Here is a 22,609-nt window from a genome sequence, read left to right as displayed (position 1 = left end):
AACTCTGTGACTATGAAAAAGAGTCCGGTATGTAAAATAAACACACACACACACACACACACACACACACACACACGTATTAACTGTACTGCTATTTTGTCCCTTTCTTTCTTTTTTTTCTTACTCCTCCTTTATTTCTTCTTGGTATTGGGTACTGAACCTAGGGCCTTGTGCATACCAGGCAAGCACTCTTTATTGATATTCTGAAATTACTTCTTTTTACTGGTATAAGGCATCTTAACCTTGATGTGCTTAGTGTCATAAATCCATCATCTTCCTCATCATTGCACATCTTTCTACCAGGCAGACAATGCTCATCCACCAGCATCTGCTTCATCAGTCAGGTTGTGACAGAGCCCCTCTGACAACACACCCTGTTCCCAGACCAAATCTCACTCTGATCTTCCCAAAGAGCAAACATGTCACTCAAAAGAGCTATTTCTTTAGAGGAAAATAAAAATGTTTTGGCTACAAAACTACTGGAAATATAAACCCAGGAGAAGAAGTGAGATTCAGGTCCAGATCTACTTAATTAAAAATCAGTAAGAGAATCCTAAATTATTTTCCTCCAATGATTAAACCTCAGAGTGAAGTACAAACAAAGATCAATCTGATAAAGAAAGAAATAGTTCTATCTAAGAGAGAACACCTTGGAGGCTTTAGTGGAGTAAGGTACAATTTTAAGTAGTCACCTATTTGAAGAGCTGACATTTTTTGTGGCTGATGCTGCATGTGGCTGATATTTATTGAAGTCTTTTAGATAGCATCTCTGTCTCTGGACAACTAATACTTAGGTGGCTGATGGCTAGCTGGACTTACAGAGAAACATGAGCCTGGCTTCAGGCACTTTGCTGTTTTCCAGCAACATCTATGATTCTGGGCCATAGTCTAAATATATAGCAGCAAAGCACAAAAAGCATAATAGAAACGCACTCAAGGCCAAGGCCGGAGGGAAATGGCAGCACAGCCTGAGAGTGTCATCTCAACCATAGGGATACAGGGCTGGATCTTTATAATCCTCGTTTTGAATAAACCTTACTGAGACTTTCAAAGTTGTGGTATACAATAGTTCCAAAGCAGTAGATTAAATTTAAAAATCAACTAGTATTCAGCTGAACTTGTTTTTCTCTCAAAAGAAACAGAATTTATTATTTTACTCCCTGCTCTCAAGTGTGCACAATATTTCTGGTATAATATTTATATCATGCAAGAAAAAAAGATCTTAATAGTCTTTGTAACATGAGTTGTTTCTTGGGTTTGTGTTTAGTAACTTTATTCAATAATATATTGCAGTTTAGATAGCCTAACTTGAGACGTAGCCCAATGCAATTTGGAATGTATATTGACTCTGGTCATATTTGGGAAGAATACTGCTAAAATACTAAAAGAAAGACAACTTACTAAATGAAAGGTAACTTCAACAGCTAATTAGTAGATATAGTCAACAGAAAAAGAGCAGTATAAAGTACAGGTCCACAATTTAAAATGGTTCAACTTATTACTGTTTTTAACTTGAATATAGAGTGAAGATTATACATGTTCCCTAGAAACTGTACTTAAATACAGTAGAATTTTGAATTCTCATATTTTCTTGGGCTAGTGACATAGATGCAATCCTCTCTCACAATGCTGGGCAACAACAGTGAGCCCCTTGACCATGAAGGTGAACAGCCGATACTCCACAGTTTAGTTCTTGCTGAGCTCTGTTGTTCAGTTAAGTTGGGGGGTATGTTAAATGTATTTTTAACCTACAATATATTCAACTTACAATGGATTTTTGGAACATGGCCCACTGAAAATTGAGGAACATCTGTGTAAAAAAACTTAGGAAACGGGGAGAATTTTATCATTACCTTCTAATGGATTTTGCATTATTCAGATATCACTAAAAATATCTTATATATGCATCATTGGTCCCAGGGAATTTCATGGGAACCATTCTTTCCAACTTTGAACCTTAAAAAATGATGAAGCAAAATGATATGATCATGTCAATTAATGTTGGAAAAAGAGTTGACAAAATCCAGCAGACATTTATAATAAAGTCAGCAAACTGGAATAAAAGGGAAATTTCTCAACTTAATAAAGAGCATGTACAAAAACTTACAGCCCACTTAGACGTGGAAAACTAAAGTCTTTCCCCTTAAGATCAGGAATAAAGTAAGTATATTTCTTTCTTATCACTCTGAGACAGCATATTATTAGTATTTTTGCCAGTATTAGGCAAGGAAAAAATAATATACAGATGGGATAGGAAGAAATAAAACTGGTACCATTTGCAGATGTAATTATTATCTATGTAAAAAATTCCAAGGAATATACAGAAACGTCCTTACAACTATGAAAAACAAGCTCGGCAAAAACTCCAGATATATTACATAAAAATCAATAATATTTCTATATACTAGTAATGAACAAGTGGAAGCCAAAATTGAAAAACATATATCAATTATATTAATTTTTCATCTCTGTGATCAAAATACCCATAAAGTCCAACTTAGAGGAGGAAAAATTTATTGGGGACTCACGGTTTCGGAGGTTCAGGCCTTGGTTGAATGACTCCATTGCTTTGGGTTCAAGGTGAGGGAAAATGTTATGGCGGAAGATAGCTGCTCAGCTCATTACAGATGGGAAGCAGAGAGAATGTGAGGTGGAGGGGTCTTAGGGAAGATGAACCTTCCAGGGAACTCTCCCAATGACCCACTACCACCAGCCACACCCCACTGATCCAGAGTTACCACCTAGCACAGCAGCCCTTTAGAATGGACAGATTAGGTTATTAGTTCTCATAATAATCACTTCATTTCTGAATATTTCTGCATTCACATGGGAGTTTTGGGGGGATACCTCATATCCAACCCATAACAAAAATTAATGAAACATGTATAGGATATATGTGTCAACAATTACAAATGATAAAATATAGATGAAGAACTAAATAAATTGAGAGACATATCTATTCATGGATTAGATATATTGATTATTCCCAGAATGAAGCACAGATATATGCAACTCCTATCAAAACCCAGCAAGGTTTAACTGCAAACAAACAAACACTTATTTTAACTTTATATAGAATGACCTTTAGCTAAATAAAATAATTTTGACAAAGAAAAATAATTTGTAAAGAATTGCTATACCTTATATAAGGCTTACTGTGTAGGCATAGTAAACTTGACAGTATGATAGTGGTGGAGAGTTAGGCTCATAGATCAACAAACAGAATAGAAAACCCAGAAATAGACCACACACGTATGTCATTTGATTTTTTATCAAGGTATTAAAGCAATTCAATAGGAAAAAGACAGTATTTTCAATAAATGGTACTAGAACAATTGGACATCCAGGGGCAAAGAAATTAACTTCAACCTAAACCTCAGACTTTAAGCAAATGAATCAGAGACACAAACAAAAAATATAATTAAAAGAAAATAGCAAAACACTGTTCAGAACCTCAAAATAGGAAAAAAAAAATTCTTAGGCTTGATATCAAAAAACATAATCCATAGAAGAAAAACTCATAAATTGGACTGCCTCAAAATTAAAAACTTTTGTTCTATGAAAGACTCATTTGAGTGGATGCAAAGACAAAGTATAGACTGGGGCAAAATATTCAAAAACTACATACCTGAAAAGGACTATTATTGAGACTACTATGTAGAGAGTTCCCAAAAATCAAAGGTGGAAAAGCAAATGGTTCAGTTATAAATGGACAAAAGACATAAACAGGTATTGCGTTAAAGAAGATGTGTGGATGTCATGAAAGCAAATGACAATTGCTCATCTCTAGGGCAACACAAACCAAAACCACAATGAGATGTTCTTGCACACCTTTCAGAATATCCAAAATATAACTAAACAACCACAAAAACGAGCTCATCATGGAGTACAGTCCTCTACAAAGGGATAACCAGGCAAGAGTACAAAGTTCTCCTAACCCAAATAATGGAAGCCACATGACAATGGAAAGCATCTTAAAGTGCTGAATTCTATATGCAGAGAAAACAGTCCTCAGAGTTCAAGACAAACTAATGTCAGGAAAAAAGTTACCACAAGTTTTGAAAATGTTCTGTTAAGAGATAGCAGGGGTAACAGTAATGTACTATTTAATCATCATAAAATAAGTTGCAATATAAAAGAGGTAAAATCTATAAAATAAAACCAAGCATCCAATAACTTTTAAATACTAATAGAATTGTTTTATTGTCATTCATGTATTAGTTTGTGCCTTGTACTATTGATATTTCAACTTTTACTACTCTGATATTTCAACTTTTATTCTTTCATTATTATTTATTTAATAATAAAAATATTATATATACTGTATATTATATATAATTATATCATACATAATTATATATAATATCTTACCATACATATAATTATATATACATATATATGTATATTTTATCATACATATAATTAACAGTGGCAGGAATTATTTTCCCATTTCTCAACACTTGCTAAGTGACCTTGACAAGGAACTTAATTTCTTTGCAACTTAGTACCCCAATCTATACACTGAACATCATGATCAGCATACCAATCAGGGTTACACCATAAAAAAAAAATTCTAAATTTTTTCCTTTTGTGAGAATCCCATGGTAAGTAAATTTGCTAAGTTGGAGGCCATAATTTTGAGTTCCAGATCTTTTGTTATAGGTTTATTACCTTTATATTTCAAAGTAATTATACTCCCCATAGCTGAGCTCTTTACTACTATGCTACAAAAAGCCAACAAGACAACAAATGTCTTATTTGTCTGCCACTGACACCAAAAAGATAATGGGCTTCTAATATATGATAGTGTGTGTATACTATTTATAAATATATATTTATAATGTTACAACATAAATTATATTTATACTACTTATTATTTTATAAATATTTAATAAATAATCAAATATATCATAAGCTTTCATATACTATAAAATATAGTACATAATATATTTATATGAATATAAATGTATATTAAGGTTATAGACTATTTGCATTATAAATATAAAATGTAGTATAAATATATAATTATATTATATTAATAAAGAGTATAGTTTATGTAAAATATTTTCTCTTTTCCTATAGAAAGGAAGAAACAAAACAACTGCTACAGTCATATGCAATAGTTACACAGTAATAGTATGTTACTAACTGTTAGTATATTACTAAATATACTATTCATACTAAACACACTATTCAGGATGGTACAGACAGGCATGCTGTGAGGAGAAAGTCAGCAGCGACTGGTGGGAGAGAGAAGCAGCTCTACCCCAAAGCAAAGGAGAGCTGTTACTGTCTTTCAGGAAGCTCATCCCCAGGATGTCTGTCCCTCCCTGGGTGTTTTTATCAAATGCCACAGAGGCCATGTAGCCTGATTAGGAAAAGCGTGTCAGGGAGACAGTCCAAACTAGTAAAGCTTGGCTTTACCTCTTACAAATCCTTTGACCACAAACAAATTACTTAATCTCCTCAATTCGTATTTCCTCCTTTGTCAAATGGGGTAATTCCTTTCTCCTGGGGTAGTTGTGAGGCTTAGATGAGGTGATCTATGGAAGGCAGCGTGGGCTACATCTGGAGTAGATGCTTGGTGACAGGCCGTCATTATCATCATGTCCTGGGATTTTGAGACAAGCCTTCACTTGCAAGTGAGCAGAACATAAAGCCACCACACAAAGTTAGCAGACGTTCCCGGTATTAGAACAAAGGGCAGAACACAGATCCATAACACTAATATGGTTATACTTATACGATTCATTTGTATCTACAGGATATTTGAAGATTTTTATTGCTTATGACTTTATTTTGCTTTTACGTTCCTGGGAACGCTACATCAGTGATAAGCCAATCTGAACAAAGATGATGATTATTATAGGAAATCTATGGTTATGAATAATTTAACCCAAACATCCAGTTATCTGAGACAGGAGTGGATTTCATCTGAGGAGGGCTGTGCGGCTTAGGTCATGCAGAATGTTTGCTCCCCAGCTCTTCTTACTGAATATTTTTCAAGTGTTATCTTATATTTCACTAGTAACTCAATTTTATCTTAGCTTGGTCTCCACTGCACCATCTGGTTTATTTTCCCAAGGACAGCCTTGTCCTTCAAGTCCTGGTCTTGAAGCAATCTGGTCATTCTGAGGGACACAGACTCTGATATTGGAATATGTTTATTAAAAACCTTTCCTTTCTTCTTGCTGATCTGGCATCTCACTCTAGGTTACTTGCTTTTGTAAGGCTTTGGTGAACTACACATTTGGTATTTTCTTCATCCCATTCCCACATTCTAAGCTAAGCAAAAAATTCTTTTCAATAAAATCCACAGAGAATAACCTGCAGATAACCTCGTCTTTGGCATCGTCCCCCTAGGGAAGTCCAATCAACAGTGAAAGCGACCAGGCTCAGAAAGGGCGGAAATAAGCTTAGTCTAGTTTTCTATAAATGGGTTTAGACTTTCAGCTCATCTCATTCTCAGACTTCGTTAAGAGGGAGAAAATGACATTAAGGAACCAGACAAATAACATTCCCTGGTTGCTTTCGAGCAATACCCACATTATTGCTAAACTAAGAGGTATGTGAGCAGTGGTTTATCAAATTATACAACTGATAATTCAACTATTTTATTGCTCTTGTACTTCAAAAAGTCATGTAGGTTAGCAGCTTACATCAGACTGCCAAGAGGCACCCAGAGATATACACACATGTATTTTAAATGTCATTGAATATTTTAAGCTTTATTCTTTTATTGTTTAGCTGCACACTTTCAGAATGTCTCTCAAAGGTTAAACTTAGTACCACAACTGTGAAAGTTAAATAGAACAGAAGCAGAAGCCTGGAGTTGATATGTTCGATTTTTCTCCATTTGTTGAGACCTGTTTTCCTTTGTGGCCCCTGACTCTCCTCACCTTTTTGTTTTCCCCCTTCTTTTCTTATCCTCATTTACAAGCAAACTGTTTTTCAATTTCCTCAACTTCCTCTCAACACCCCCAACTGTGTCCTTTACCATGTTTGAAAGATATTTCCTGAATGTTAAGGTAGCAAGTAAAAGTCCAGACTATAACCGGGTGCGGTGGTGCACACCTGTAATCCTAGAGGCTCAGGAGGCTGAGGCACAGGGATCATGAGTTCAAAGCCAGCCTCAGCAAAAGCAAGGTGCTAAGCAACTCAGTAAGACCCTGTCTCTAAATAAAGTACAAAATAGGGCTGGGAATATGGCTCAGTGGTTGAGTGCCCCTGAGTTCAATCCCCAGTACCTCCTCACCCCCTCCCCCCAAAATCAGGACACCAAACACACCTGACCCGAATGTTGAGCCGGGTCCACTGTTTGTAACACTGGACAAAGTGTTTACCATTTACCTCCCTGAGAAAAAGCTCAACTATATCAACCACATTGAATTTTGAGAATGAGTTGAATCTAGAGATAATATATATAATACATGTTATATGTCTCATAATAAAATATAATTTTGAGCCAGGCATAAATTATGCTTTTATTCTTTAATTCATTCATACAGTCAGTACCGATGAAGTAAAAATTATGAGCTAGGCCTCTGCAAGGTCTTAGGATTTAATTAGAATTTAGCTTTTGATTTCAGATTCAAGTTGTAAAATGTACTTGAGGACTTTATAATTAGATGTCAGTGCAAGGTGGGTATGAAGGAATTTAAAAAATCATTCAGTTTGAAGTGCTGCTGTTGAGAATGTTGACTCCTTCCACTCCTTCAGCCACTCCCCACGGGAGTCGGGGAGGAAAGGGGGGTAGTGGCGGGGGCAGGTTGGAGTCTTAGATATTTGGGACCATTACTTTCTAATATATTATCTTCCTTTTTGACAGCTAAGGTGCTTTATAGGAATTAGCTTTCTATCTCAAAAGATAGAAAAAGGTAATATTTCAGATTGATCTTTTTTAGTGGATAAAAATTGAGCTCAGAAATGTTGTAGGACTTTCCTAATGCCATCTTACCAGGGGTAACATAATGCATCAACTGGATCATGGCCTGATCTATATAGCTCTTCCCATCAGGCTATATTTCTATCTTTGTTGGACAGTGAGTCAGTGTGCGCTTGTTAGACATGTGTTTTGATATTTTTTCCTTTATCATAGCAAAGGTTCAGAGTCTGACCCTCATGCCACCTGATTCATTCTTCATATGACAAATGCTCCAGGTGAAGCAAGACAGTGACCTTACTTGTTACCTTAACATTCAGGAAAAATCTTTCAAACATGGTAAAAGGACACAGTTGGGCTGTGGCTGAGGGAACTATGAGCCCTGTGTCCTGTTCCCAACCACTGATGTCTCTTGTCCCTGATATTGCTGTCTTCTTCAGAGACAGGACCTTGTCCTTCTATGATGTGTTATCCTGCAGGGGCACTCCTTACTCTCCTGGACAATTCACTGACTTAAATGACTCAGAACCTCCTTGTGTTAAATTCCTAAGTGAGTTCTGAAGTTCCACTGAAGTGGTACAGAATGTACCGTTTCAGAAAAAAAAAAATGAAACAATGGTGCTGCCCAGTAAACACATGAGTTTAAAATCCCCAGTCTCATATCATATCTAGAAGGTCAGTGTATAATGTGCCTAGTGCACCATGAAAAGACCTGCTGAGCAACGCTCTGGTTATGAGAGCAGCCCAGTAAGAAAGAATGGATGTGATCGTGATCGATCATATCCCACAAGTGCCAAGTGCTTTGTCTGTGACACACAGAGCAGAGTCACGGCTGAAGCAGACCTTGATGGTAAAGGAGAAGCTGAAGCTAATCTAGCAGAGGTTGCTAGATTAAAGGGTGCTTGTAAGTGTCAGTTCTGCCCTGCACAGCCTACCCACTTCAGCCAAACCCAAAGAACCAATGGTTTTTTAAACTTTGTGAAACCACAGTCTGAACAGCTGATGAAAGCTATGCATGTGGTCTAGAAAAATGCTCAGATTATAGGTCATTTCAGTTGCACAGATCCTTGAAGCCCAGTATGATCGTTTTTCTGGTTATCAGTCATTCAGGATCAATCATCCATGTAGTGTTGAAATGCACAGGAAATATGGGAAGGTGAATTTGTATTGCAGATAGATAGATGTTAGCTCCTCAGCCTTCCTTGCTTTGCTTTCTCCTTGCCTCATATCCCACACAAAGGCTCTAACAAAAATTCCATTCTAACAGAAATTCCGTGGCATTTTAATCAAGACACATGTAGCAATTAGCAATTAGGGACTATTTCCACCAATTCACTCCGACCCATTACTATACAAATATAACAAATGTCAAGGAGAACTTTGTGCAATAATCACATAATTATATAAACCAGACTCTTTTCTGACTTCTGGAAAATTAAGGCAGACGTACATAAATTATTGCCAAGTATATAATCTAAACAGCCAAGCTACGAGTCTCCACTTAAGGCTTTCGTCAAGATATAGCTAAATGGAAATGTTACAGACTCCAGTGATCTCCTTCCACATCCATTATTTATGCACTGAGGATGTTCTTTCCTAGGTGAACTGAGAACCTTGGGAAAATGCACTGTCTCTTTCACAAAGTTGCTTTCCCTTTCCTTACGAGAGAGCCCGGGTGGTTTTAAATGAATGAGTTCAAGGAGGAGGGCTAATACCCTATTAGCCACATCTAACTTTTCTTAAATCCATATCTGTAACTAAAAGATTATATAAACCCTAGAATTAAAGCTGCTTTTGTTGTTGATTCCCATTTCTTTATACAACCAACAAGAATGAAAAGTTCTTTAAAATAATAAACCTCTTACGTGGATTTTGAGGCTGTGTAGGACCTAATACGAAGTTATAATACTTAGGTTAAAAATTTATCTTTAAAGATTAGCTAAAATCATTTCTTAAATATCTCCCAGCAGCCGATGGCATTTACACAGATGACAGAGAGGTAAAAGTTCTCATGAAATACAATGGCAGCACAGTGCTAGCAAGTAATGAAATCCCCTTTCTGCTCTCTCCACTTCAACCTTTTCTCTAAGATCAGAGGCAAACAGTAATTTACTCAAAGTGTTCTGTGACTCATGCAGGAACAATGTCCCTGACAGTGTACTTTTTTTTTTTTTTTTTTTGCTTCTGTGTTACTTCAGTTCAGTAAAATCACTCAGTCTAAAAAGTCTTCTTTGTAGCTCAGAAAGACATGGTCATTTAATGAGGCCTGGGAGCCCTGGCTAACGTGGGGGGCTTCGTGCCTGTGACAGCAGTGTGCAGAGCCTCCAGGTGGGTATTTCAATGGCCATGTGAGCACAGAGGAGGGAAGAAAGAAACAACTTGAAAGCAGGATGCACAGCAAACGCAAATGTGCACCGCCATTCGGTTTTAAAGACTGGGCTCAAGGCAAGAATATGTGAGCTCTTCAGCGCCAGATAACTCCAAAGGAAATTAATCACTTCTCTTACACCACGCAATGAAGACAACACTCTTCTGTCCCCGAGACTTGCTCTCTGGTTACTGCAGACACAGTTAGGGAGGCTAGGCAGCAGAGTGATTTTCTCTGATACAAAGTCATCTGCAGTTTTATGGGGATGCCTTTCAAACACAAATGTCTAACTCCTTCCTTCAGGAAGCACACAACAAATGAACTGTCCAAATGTAAAGAAGTTTCAGGTAATCTCTGTTTTTGTATCAGAGAGGTGAAGGTTACTCACATCTTGGGGTGAAGAGAGAGAGTTGAGCTGGGCGCCGTGGCATGTGCCTATAATCCCAGTGGCTTGGGGGGCTGAGGCAGGGGGATCGAAAGTTCAAAACCAGCCTCAGCAATTTAGCAAGGCTCTAAGCAACTTATGAGACCTTGTCTCAAAATAAAACATAAAAAGGACTGGGGATGTGGCTTAGTGGTTAAGTGTCCCTAGGTTCAATCCCCAGTAGAGAGAGAGAAAGATAGATTGATTTGGAAAAATGAGTCAGGATTATTATTATACAAAAAACCACGGGGAAATCCAGGGAGCTGTTAAGTTCCAGAACACTAATCACATTAATAATCAAGCGGAAGAGTCGAAACACTTTCCAGAGTCACATAGAAATTATGCCTAGATGTTATTAGTATAGATAAACAGAGAACTGATTACCTTTGATTTTAAATTATTTGAACTTCTAGGCCAACTGTATATAGATAATTGTTTTACCTGCAGTGACAATAAACTGGGGTGTTATTTTCAATTTACCTTCACCTAGCTTTACCTGCCACCTCCTGATATTTTCAAGACCACTCTCTGAAATCCAAATTGCTTCTCAAGCATCAACTTGGTCCTTGGTCCCTGCATTTAGATATCTGACAGGCCCTCAATCCCAAATGCACCAAAATAAATGACATATCCCCCTAAACTTAGTCAAAGTTACCACCACTCTATAAATCCCCTGTAAGAGCTGACTCCAACTCCCATGTCCTGATGTAACATATCACCTGGTTCCAAATGCTGTACTTCTGCTGTGGTCTCCCTTCTCAGAATCTCTGAGAGTTTCACCCTGTCCTCTGCCTCTAGTTCTACGTGTGTTAGTTTAAGTCTCAGCTATTTTCCATTAGAATTTCTGTGAGAAGCTTCTTCCTTCTCAGGTTGTAGGATCCTCAAGCCTTTTTTTTGTTTTGTTTTGTTTTGTTTTGTTTTGATAATCAGGTCTGGCCATGAGGTGAACACTTAAAATCCTCCAAGACTCTTCCCCATTTCAGGGGTAAAGTTGGCGTGGTCCGGGGGACCTCCATCATGGCCTGGCTCTTGCCTATCTTGAAGTTCAACTTTCACTCTTTCTGTAGTTGATAATATAAAGTTTGGGTCTCTTTGGAGGTTGGTTAGGTAGGCAGATCTGCCTTTGCCTGTGGGAGAGGTAAATAGGTTTAATGGTTTTTTGTTTTTATTTTTGTTCTTTTTTATATTTTTTCTTTGTATTTTTTTCTTTTTTATGTTGGAATTTTTTTAACCCAAAGACTTCATACATAATTTTTAAACTCAAGATGTATGCAAGATAGTCCTCTACTCTTAAATGCAGTTATAAAGGAAAAAATATATATATATAATTAAAGTAGAACAGTAGGAGTCACGAAAAAGATTCACACGTCCAAAATCCTTACCTAATGTCTGCCGGAAAATTGCCCTCCAGCCTCTTGCTGTTTGAACAGAATCTGTCTTAAATACCAGGACCATGCTGTTATTGCTGCTCTTAACAGTTGGGGGGAGCTTGGAACCGCAGAATTTTCCGAGAAGGGGATCGCTCATGTTGGAACCATCATACACAGCCAGGTAGTCATGAGAGCAGAAGGCGGACAGAGCCACGTTAAAATCTCCAAACCTGTGCAACAAACCTTGTTAATGCTCATGTTCTCTGTCAGATGCCCATTAAATTGTATCTTTAGTCCTTCACACACACACACACACACACACACACACACACACACACACCAAAAACTAATAGCACAGTGCCTGGGCTTCACTTGGTAGGAAATTTTATAAATAAGAAACTGCTTCAAAAAGTTTAACCAGATTTTTTTGAGTAACTAAGATATGCCAAAAACTGTGATAGGAGCTGGGAACTTAAAAGATGAATAAGATACAGTCTTACATTCAAATAGTTGATAGCCTAGGACATATTAAAATCCATTTGAGATCATGTTTTAATAAGTTGAACCAATAATATCTATCACTCCAGCAACACTTCAGGTTTTTAGTCTCACTAGGAGCATGGGATTTATTCTTCTCTGGGTAGTTTTTAAAATAAAGTGGTACTATTTTCCTATTCTTTGCTTCTCTAAAGTATGTGAACATCCTAGAATCGAAGAAATGTGGGTTTTAGAATCATAGCTTCATTCTTGTTCTCAGTCTTTGTTTCCCTGTTTTAAAATGGAGTTTACAGTAAAGTTAAATACAACAATATGTAAAAAAACAATCTATAGCATCTGATAGACAGTAGATGCTCAATAAAATGAAATTATGATGATGATTTTTAAAAAGCAGATATGAAATAATTGTTTCTCATAAAATTTGTATTTTATACAAATATAAAATTTATGGGAGAAAAGAATGAACTAAATTTTTTTGGGGGGGGGGTTATTTAATTGCCCTAATTACGATTTCATATTTAGAATCATGGTGGTTGTCACTGGAGCTTGCCCATATGGTCCTGCTCTGCCTTCCTGACACCTGGTACAGCTGCCCTTAGACATACACACTGAGGTTTGCTGTGTCTAGAGGCCTTGCTATGACCATGGAAATGTAAACATGAGTAATACCTATTACCTTAGGGAAGAACTTTTTAACACTATTACTAGTTTTGATGCATTGCCTTCCCAGTGATGATCATGGAAGCAGATGTAGAAATAAAATCTTCCATGGTAAGCAGAGCCTCCTTGCTAGGTCATGCTGGCCACACTTGTACAAAGGAGAAATAAACCTAATGAGTCAAGATGGCTTCCCTGGTATGCCTTGGGGTTGTTACTTTTTTTTTTTTTTTTTTTTTTTGAGGGTGCTGTGGATTGAACCCAGGGCCTTGTGCATGCAAAGCAAGCACTCTATCAACTGAGCTACAGCCCCAGTCCGTTTGTTACTTCTTCTAACCTCTCCTTATGGATATATTCCTAACATTTCCTTGACGGCCTTCACAATGTTTTAACCTAGGCCTTTGATTTATCATTTTGAGTAACTATTCTCAGAGTTCCAAACAAGCAAGGCTTCCAACTGGTATTACTTCAGAATTTTGTGGTAGGCTTATGATGACTTAGTTTTAAAAATTTGTTTAAATTATTTGGTATCCTGTCCTTGTTTTTGTAGGTTGCTCTGCCTTCCCATTATTATTATTATTATTTTGCTAGCAGCATTAATAAATAACACCATAATATGGAATAGTTTTTGAAAATACCTAATGAATAAGTACATCCTTTTAAGAACCTTAAGTAAAAACAATCAATGGTTTTTAAAAATGTTTTATTTTCCTAAAACATGTTGGTTGGTTGAATGTTTTCAAACTGAAGATAAAAGATCAGGATGAAAAAATTCTTGATTTTCTTCTGCTTCATATGATATTTAATGTTTTTGTCAAAAAAGACCAGGCAGAACAATAGAAAGATCATTTCCAACCACCCTAGATTTGTTTTTATTCTCCATAGACAACACAATTATTTTCCAAAATAAGACTCCACAAAGAAAGACAAATTCTGAGTTTCCAAGGGAACTCAAATCTATTTTGGCTTTTATTTTGTATCACTTTCTCAGAGGATATCAGGAAAAACCAATTGACAAGAAATCTTATGTGGCCAACATCTTTTTAGAGCCGAGGTAGGTGTATTTATGTTTCACTAATGTGTCTATCCTCATGACACCCAGAATAAAATCTTTCACAAAATGTGAGTTTTTTAATAATAAATAAATATATTTCCAAACATGCAGATGTGAACTATGACTACAGTGAACTCCAGGATACAGCTAGAAAATAAAATATATATGTATATTTAAATGTGTATCATAGGTATCATATCTATATGAGTTGAAATCCTCATCCCCAGGGTAATGGTATTAGGAAGTGGAGATTTGGGAGACGGTTAGGTCATGGGGCAGTGCCTTCAAGAAAGAGATTTCTTTATAAAGGTGCCTTTATAAAAGAAGCCCCAGAGAGACCCTCACTTCTTCTACCACTAAAGATACAGCAGGAAGGAATCTTCTGATAGGCAAAAAGTGACCCTCACCCAATGCTGAAACTGCTTTGATCTTGGATTTCCCAGTCTCCAAAAGTATGAAAAATTGTGTTGTTTTAAGCACCCAGTTTATGGTGTTTTGGGATAGCAGCCTGGACTGATGAAGAATAATAATCTTGCACGTGTAATAATCAGCAGCAGCGGGAAGAGCCATCCTTTGTGCTTTTGCTCCTGGGCATGTAACCCCTACTCAGGACTCCTGGCTTCTGGGCCTGTGTTTGGTTTTGTATTATTATTATTTTTTAATCCCTAAGACTTAAAGACTTTGGGCCCCTGAGACACAAGTTCCTTATAAATAGTACCAGGTGTGATCTGCCATTTTCTTCAAGGTTAAGTCTGTGGAGCACTTACTGACTCATACAGGAGCCACAGTGAGCTTGGTGAGACCTGCCTTACTGTCCAAAGTCTCCACCCACACTTCCTAGGGCAGAAAGTGATCACAGACAAATAGGGAGGAGGTAGATAGGTGTCATCCCAGCCTGTCAGGCTTTTAGGTGGAAAATCCTGTAAAAGACCAACTTTCGAATTTCCTACCAGGGACTGTAAACCACAAGTGCTAGAAATATACTATATGTGGTGGAAGCAGTTTTGAACCTCATCCTTCTAGAGAACAGTGGGCTTCATGCCCTTCTCTCATCAGAGGGATAATTTACGAATGACAGATGCATCTCTTACAGTGCAAGTTTGGAGGTATTTTGAGTCATGAATAACAATAAATTTCTTAGCAGTTAGAAAATTGATCTTTGAGAGACAGCATAGGGAAACATTAAGGATATGATCTTGTGGACATGGACTCAGAATGTGACTCTTCAATACTTTGGGAAAACTATGTGATCCTTCTGAGCCTCTGTTTTCTCACTGTGAGAGAAATGTGAGATACATCTACCTTCTGACTGTTTTAAGAATAAAATAAGACAATTAAGGAAAGTGTTAATGAAGTTTGTCATGTATCACAAATTCCCAACAGATGTCAACTGTTTTGCTATCATATGGGAACCTCACTCTTCCTTCTTCTTGATTTCCTTATGGACCACTGTGGTCAATCGGTACTATCAGTAAAGGAATAGGGTGGTATTTTTTGTTTGTTTTGTATGTGTGAATAAAGCTAAAAGTATTTCCTTAAAAAAGAAGCAAATCTGGTCAGGGAGGTGGCGCACACCTGTAATCCCAGTAGCTCAGGTGTCTGAGCCAGGAGGATTTCAAGTTCAAAGCCAGCCTCAGCAATTTAGTGAGTCCCTAAGCAACTCAGGGAGAGTCTGTCTCTAAATAAAATACAAAAATGGGCTGGGGATGTGGCTCAGTGTTTAAGCACCCCTGGGTTCAATCCTTGATACCCAAAACAAAATAAACAAAAATCCATTCCACGTACTTGAGCAGAACCACTCTGTCGTTTCTCACAGTGATGTTGTACACACAGTAGAGATTGTTGGGGTAGTCGGAATTCAAGTAGGAAGGACTCCTGATGACCCCAGTAGAGTTGAACGTACCTCCACAGGCTGCAACAGAAGGCAAGGAACACGTAGAGAACACACATACTACTTAAGCGTGGAAAAATAATTTTAAGTTTTTCTATATGATTGCACATTTTTCCATAGGAGACCTCATACTTATTTTTCTTAAGATAAATTAATACCCCTTCATTATGGTTACAAATGATTCTGATTTTTTTCCCCCCACTGGAAAGAAAAACAGGAGACAGTAAGGAAGGAAACAGGGAAGAATATTTTAAGGCACATTTTGGAAAGGTGTAAGTCTGAGTCAAATTAAAGGTCAGAGAAATAACATTTCACGTGTTGGGGCATAACTGTCCCTTTCCTCTATTTAACGGACAGACTGACAGAGGGAAGAGACGGTGATAACTGGAAGTTTAGGAAAGACAGGTAGAACCCAAGACATGCTCCAACCATCAAAATCTGGGAAGGACTGCAATCAAGAAATCTTAAATGATACAGATACAAGTCTTCCTGTTATGGATATTATAAGGTGAAGTACTAGAAACCAGTTTTGGAACTCTCCTGTTTATTTTCCTCTGGGTCAACTGTGTAGCTCTCAGTGTGCATTTAGGTGTGAGATTGGTAAAGACTCTGCTTGCCCAAATTCTTGTTGTTTATCCTCAATAAGCATGAGAAAGGAAGGACTATTCCTCACTCTGACCCCAGCAATTCATTGCCCAGATCCCTTAGTTACACCCACAAATCAATAAAACAACAACCCTAGGAATATAATAAAACCCCTTTAAAAACATATTATTTTTGCTTTGGCTTTCACATAAGAGGGATCAGACAGTGCCAGCTAATGATGGCAAATGCTACCCTCTCATCACAGTGAGAAAGGCTTTGGTTATTTACTTCATGATTCAAAATAATAATGAGATTAGTGCATTTTGATGACATTTCCATGGAGTATACACTATCAATGGGCGTGCTCCACCTCTTTCTCTTAGAAATGAGAAACAACCTTGGGCTGGCATTTGAGGTTTTTATATATTTATGTTTTTGCCTTGACTGAGCCCACTTTCAGGGAAAGCTCTTCTCTGTATGCCTCAAAGTATTCTGGTGCTCAGACCTCTGGGCACATCTGCAGAGAATTAAATGTTAGATCTGGGTAGCAATTATTCTATTTCATTTAGTTATGTGGTCTTGGAAAGTTTATCAAAACTTAAATCCCTTCCATTTTCATACACTTCTGAGATTTGAAGTCAGCATCAGCAATGTTCTCAGAGTGAACCTTACAGACTAGATATACTGAAATGTGCCTACCATGCTTCATGAAAAATGAGGGATTAAAGAGCTGAAGAATATGAAGCAAGGGGTTTAACTCTCCAAAGCAGAGGTTGTACCAAAAGAACAAAGCCATCAATCCTTCTCTTTATGCACCAAGACGGTAAGGGAAGAAATATTAATTGTCCAGTTCTGTTTGGTGGGTGCCAAAAGACCTCCAAAGCCACACAGAATCTGCTTTACAAATGTTGGGGCTCAGAATTCAGATAGAAACTAATGTCAAAAAAATATGCAGGCCTTTTTCATGGTAACTAGACATTTTTAGTCTTCTCTGTGGATGGGACAGACATTTATTTGAAGGGAAGCAATATTTAACTTTCTACCTTTAGCAATAGATTGGATCAGGCAAAGACAGAACAAAGCCAGGAAAAGGTTTTATGAGTTTTATGTGCCTTTATTTTACTTTTATTTCACTGAAGTGGAGATGCTTTGAGAAAAATGGAGTCAGTAGACTCACCCAGAAGGAGGGGAAAAGACCATTTGAAACAGAAAAATACCATCATTTTGCCTTTGTTACAGACAAATTGTAAATTTTAGCAGAGTTGAATATATCAAGCTTGTCTCATAGGGCTTGTGCATTTTGCATATTGTTCAAATATTCTTTTCTTCCTATCAGAAGATCATAAAGATTTTCTCTTGTATTTCTTCTAGATTCATATTATTTTTCATATTAACAAAGCAACTTGAGGAATAAATTAGGCATCTGAATAATTCAGGATAATTCAGGCCAAAAGGCATTTTTATGTAATATACAAAAAAAAAACAAGAACATTCATTTTAACTTACATTACAAAGTAGATTCCAATTATGCATCTGATTTTCAAAGAGTCTAGCCAAAGTTCACAAAAGATCTCTTTTTTAAGAAAAGAAGTCTAAGTACTTTTTCCCATATGCCTCATGTGTGAGTTTTTCCCTTAATGTCTCTGAATCTTCAAGTTGGTGATGTGTGAATCACAATGAAAACTCTTTGTGTAAATTACTCAAGAAAAACAGAAAATTTCAAACTATATCACTGTGGTTACTCACAGGTTTTCCTGTAGGAAAGCTTGAACCCCAGGTCTGGGGTGTGTGCGTTGGAGTAGAAGTTCAGCAGCACTGGACCAGTCAAGGTGATGGGATCCAAAGTCTCATCACCACACACGGTGGCAACAGGTGTGGAGGAGAGACTGCGACCTCTAATAATGTGCAGGCCATCATTCTCGCAGCTCCCGGTGATGGCTGAGCGAGCTGTGCAGAGCAGGGAACAACCAGCATTCAGATCAGAATATACATGTAAAATTACAACTCACGACCGGCATGACTCTGCACCATGTGCAGCCAGGGCAATGAGAAGATGTGCCCCATGTGTGTATAATGTATCAAAATGCATTTTAATGTCATGTTTAGCTAATTAGAACAAATTAAAAAAAAAAATCCCAGAAGTTGGAGGTCTGCCAGAGCAATATAGTGAGATCCCTGTCTTTAAAAAAATCATTTAAATGAAATAATTTGGTCTAGAAATGCTACTCCTTAGAATTTTTATTAAGAACATATACTAAACAATTAATAAAATATCTGTTTTCAGGTGTTACCTTGAATAGTGATTTATGTTAAATTTATAAAAATAAGATTTACAATAAATAAGCAAGTACTTAAAAAAAAAAGCAGAGACTACACCTCAATGCTGTAAACATCAAAATGAAACATTGATGGGCGCGTGCTGCATGTCTGTAATCCCAGCAGTTTGGGAGGCTGAGGCAGGAGGATCACAAGCTTAAAACCAGCCTCAGCAATGGTGAGGCACTAAGCACATCAGTGAGATCCTGTCTCTAAATAAAATACAAAATAGGGCTGAGGATGTGGCTCAGTGGTCGAGTGTTCCTGAGTTCAATCCCTGGTACCTACCCCCCATAAAAAAAAAAGAACATTGTGATAATTCATGCAACAGATAGGAAATTAACATGAGAACCAAGAGACATTTTGGTGTGTCAATATTGAACTTTGTTTCCTGAGAAAATGATATTTACCCTGAATACAAAACAGAGAGGCAGGCACAACCAGACAGAACTGTGCAGTGGATGAATTCCCTGAAACAATCCTGGATTTTCTTCCTTTATGAAATGGCTCCTTCAATTCTGTGATTAGAAGCTGGGGACACTTCTGTCTCCCAGGGGATACTTGCTATAACTAAAGACATTTTTGCTGCCACACTGGAGGGAGGGGTAGAAGACAGGGACGTTGCAAAGCACAGGACCATTCCACACCCAGCCCTTCCTGCTACAACAAAAATTACCTGCCCCAGATGTCTATAGCGCTACTGGGGAGAAGTTGGCCCAAAGCTGGTGTGGAGATAAGAGACTCCCACACCACAGAGAGATGGTTAGAAATTTCTTAATATTTATTGAACAGCCATTTTCAACACTCAAAGCAACCATATTAGCTTAAGGCTTTCCTGATTGTGAGAGCACTTATCATTGTCTTGTTTTCATAAAACAAATCATTAAACAAATATATTTTCTAGATTTTTCTAAGAAAAGCTTAAATAGCATACACAAGCAATTAAGAAGATGTGTACTACTACTATATTCCTTTTTTTACAGGTGATTGCATACTGTTAAAACATTAGTTGGAATCTTACAGAGCACGATCTTTCATAACCCAATTTTTATTAACAAAAATAACATAGCATCACACACTCTCTATGATTAGGTAGTCCTGGAAAACATTTTATTAATGCACACATCAAATTCCAACAGGTAGATGTGCCATTCTACATTCACCCTAGGGTCGATAAATCCTATCTTCTCCCCATTTTCAAGACTAAAATTATTGTCAGTGCAAACATTCTTATACAAAAACATTTGAGGAAACTTCTTATTGTTTCATTATACTAAATGCTTGGAGCTTGACTTGCTGGGACTAAGTTAAGATTCTTCTTCAGGTTTATCAGATGGTTCTTTGAAAAGGTGTCACCAATTCTCACTCCCACAGCACTTTGGGTATTTGACCATCTTCCCAGTTCTACATTGTCACCATTCGTTTGCAAACCTGCACCACTGGCAGTCCCCACCCATCTTCTCCACTTTCTTTTTCTGCTCTACCAGCTCTGTGCAACTACCAATCTACTTTCTATATCTCTAGATCAGTCTATTCTGGACACTTCACATTAACAAGATCATATAATGTGACCTTTGGGGATTGGTTCTTCTACTTAACATAATGCTTCTGTGGTTCATTCATGGTATAACGTATGTCAGAACGTCATTCCTTTCCATGGCTGAATAATATTTCCTCGTATGGCTATGCCACAGTTTAAAAATTCATTTACCATTTGATGAGCATCAATAAGTTTCAATTCTCTTGGCTATATAACTAGGAGAAGAATTCCTGGATCATAGGAAAACTCCATGTTTAATATTTTGAGGTCCTGCCATTCTGTTTGAGTGGCTATATCATTTTTAAAACCATACCCACAATGCATGAGGATTCCATTTTATCTATATTCTTGCCAACACTTATTATTGTTGTCTTTTATTATCGTCATCCTAATGGGCATGAAGTAGAGCTAATGGTGGCTTTTACTTGCATTTTTCTGTGACTAATGATGCCAAACATCTTTTCATGTGCTTGTTGTCCATTTGTATATCTTCACTGAAGAAATGTCTATTCAGATCCTTTATCCATTTCTTAATTATTAATTATTCTTGATACTAACATATTTCTCCTGGGTTATTGTCTAGGAGTGGAATTCCTAGATCATAAATTAGGCATGTATTTAATTTTATAGGAAACTGCCAACTGATTATTTAAAGTGGTTATGTGAGTGTACATTCTCACCAGGAAAGCAAGCGACTTCTCATTGCTCTGCATAGATTTGTTATAGTTTTTCCTTTTTGATATAGTCTGGGGTATGTGAAATGGTGCCTCACCATAATGTCTAATTTACATTGCTCTGTTGACTAATGACCAATTATGTAGGATACTTTTCGAATTCTCAATGACAAACAGTAACAATTTATTTATTTATTACTTTTTGGTAGTGGGGAGGTACCAGGAATTGCACTCAGGGACACTCAACCACTGAACCACATTCCCAACCCTGTTTTTGTATTTTATTTATAGACAGGTCTCACTGGGTTGCTTAGTTCCTCGTTTTTGCTGAGACTGGCTTTGAACTTGTGATCCTCCTGCCTCAGCCTCCCAAGCAGCTGGGATTACAGGCGTGCACTATTGCCCCCAGCCTGTAACAATTCTTTTAATTCATGTAGTTGCTAATTTAAACATATATTTAATACCTCCCTACCCATATGAAAACTTTACTTATTTACAAATTCCCCATTGGAAATGACCCAAACTACATCAATATATTCTATATCAGCACATATCATAATGGACTATGAAATCTGACTGCCTATTTATTGTGAAACCTTTGTTATATAAATTGGGGAAATTATGATACATATTTAGTTTATAATTTCAGGTCCCCTGGCCAAAGACCTTGGCACAAGGGTGGTCATGTGACCTAAGCCAACCCAATATGCATCATCTCAAGAGCCTTCTTTAGAATCTGAAAAGAAGGCATTAGTATGCTGGTAAATATAAGAAATAACTCTCTGACAAAGAAAAAGAATTCCTGAATTGTAGCATTTGCCAATTTCTATGGTGAAAATACTACCATCACAGCCAATTTCAAGCTATCAACATGAGATAATTAAATACAGAATATTGACGCTTGGGAGATCGTACAAGTACCACTTAACTTCCGCATACCTCTGGATTCATGTCATTTTTTTTTCCTGGTTGTGGATAAGGACACATCCCTACTGTGAGGACATCTACACTACAGCTATAGAGGAGCCAGCGTTAAGGGGGGACTCACATTGGAGCAGCACAGTGTGAAAATAGAAGCATTAGAATATTTGATGCCACAACTTAACAGCGGATTAAGCAGACTACAGGTGCACTCAACTTTGAAGTTTTCCAGGAATGAAAGCCAGTAAATCACCTTTTCACATTTAAGCCAAGTTGAATTAAATTTCCCATTAATTGGCCACAAAACTTTTAATCAGTATGATAGGATATTATTATTTTTATTGCAATTGTTCTAATTATTGTTGATAGAGCTCCATCATTCAGAGTTCTGTTGATAGATTGATTGATTACTCCAAGATATGACAATAA

At 37.2% G+C, this 22,609-nt stretch overlaps 1 protein-coding gene across 1 annotated transcript in view; it reads right to left on the bottom strand.

The window, feature by feature from the left end:
• The window catches only part of Cubn (cubilin), a 274,311-nt gene that overhangs the window by 30,311 nt on the left and 221,391 nt on the right, over positions 1-22,609 (bottom strand). Inside the window, exons 57-59 of the mRNA XM_076831399.1 lie at positions 18,476-18,676; positions 16,039-16,165; positions 12,057-12,274 (exon numbers count right to left, since the gene is read on the bottom strand). Coding sequence (XP_076687514.1) covers positions 12,057-12,274; positions 16,039-16,165; positions 18,476-18,676 — 546 coding nt within the window. The remainder of the gene's footprint in view (positions 1-12,056; positions 12,275-16,038; positions 16,166-18,475; positions 18,677-22,609) is intronic.

This window comes from Callospermophilus lateralis, chromosome 13, assembly GCF_048772815.1.
Source record: "Callospermophilus lateralis isolate mCalLat2 chromosome 13, mCalLat2.hap1, whole genome shotgun sequence".
Lineage (NCBI taxonomy): Eukaryota > Metazoa > Chordata > Mammalia > Rodentia > Sciuridae > Callospermophilus > Callospermophilus lateralis.
This window is presented reverse-complemented; position numbering and strand designations above follow the sequence as displayed.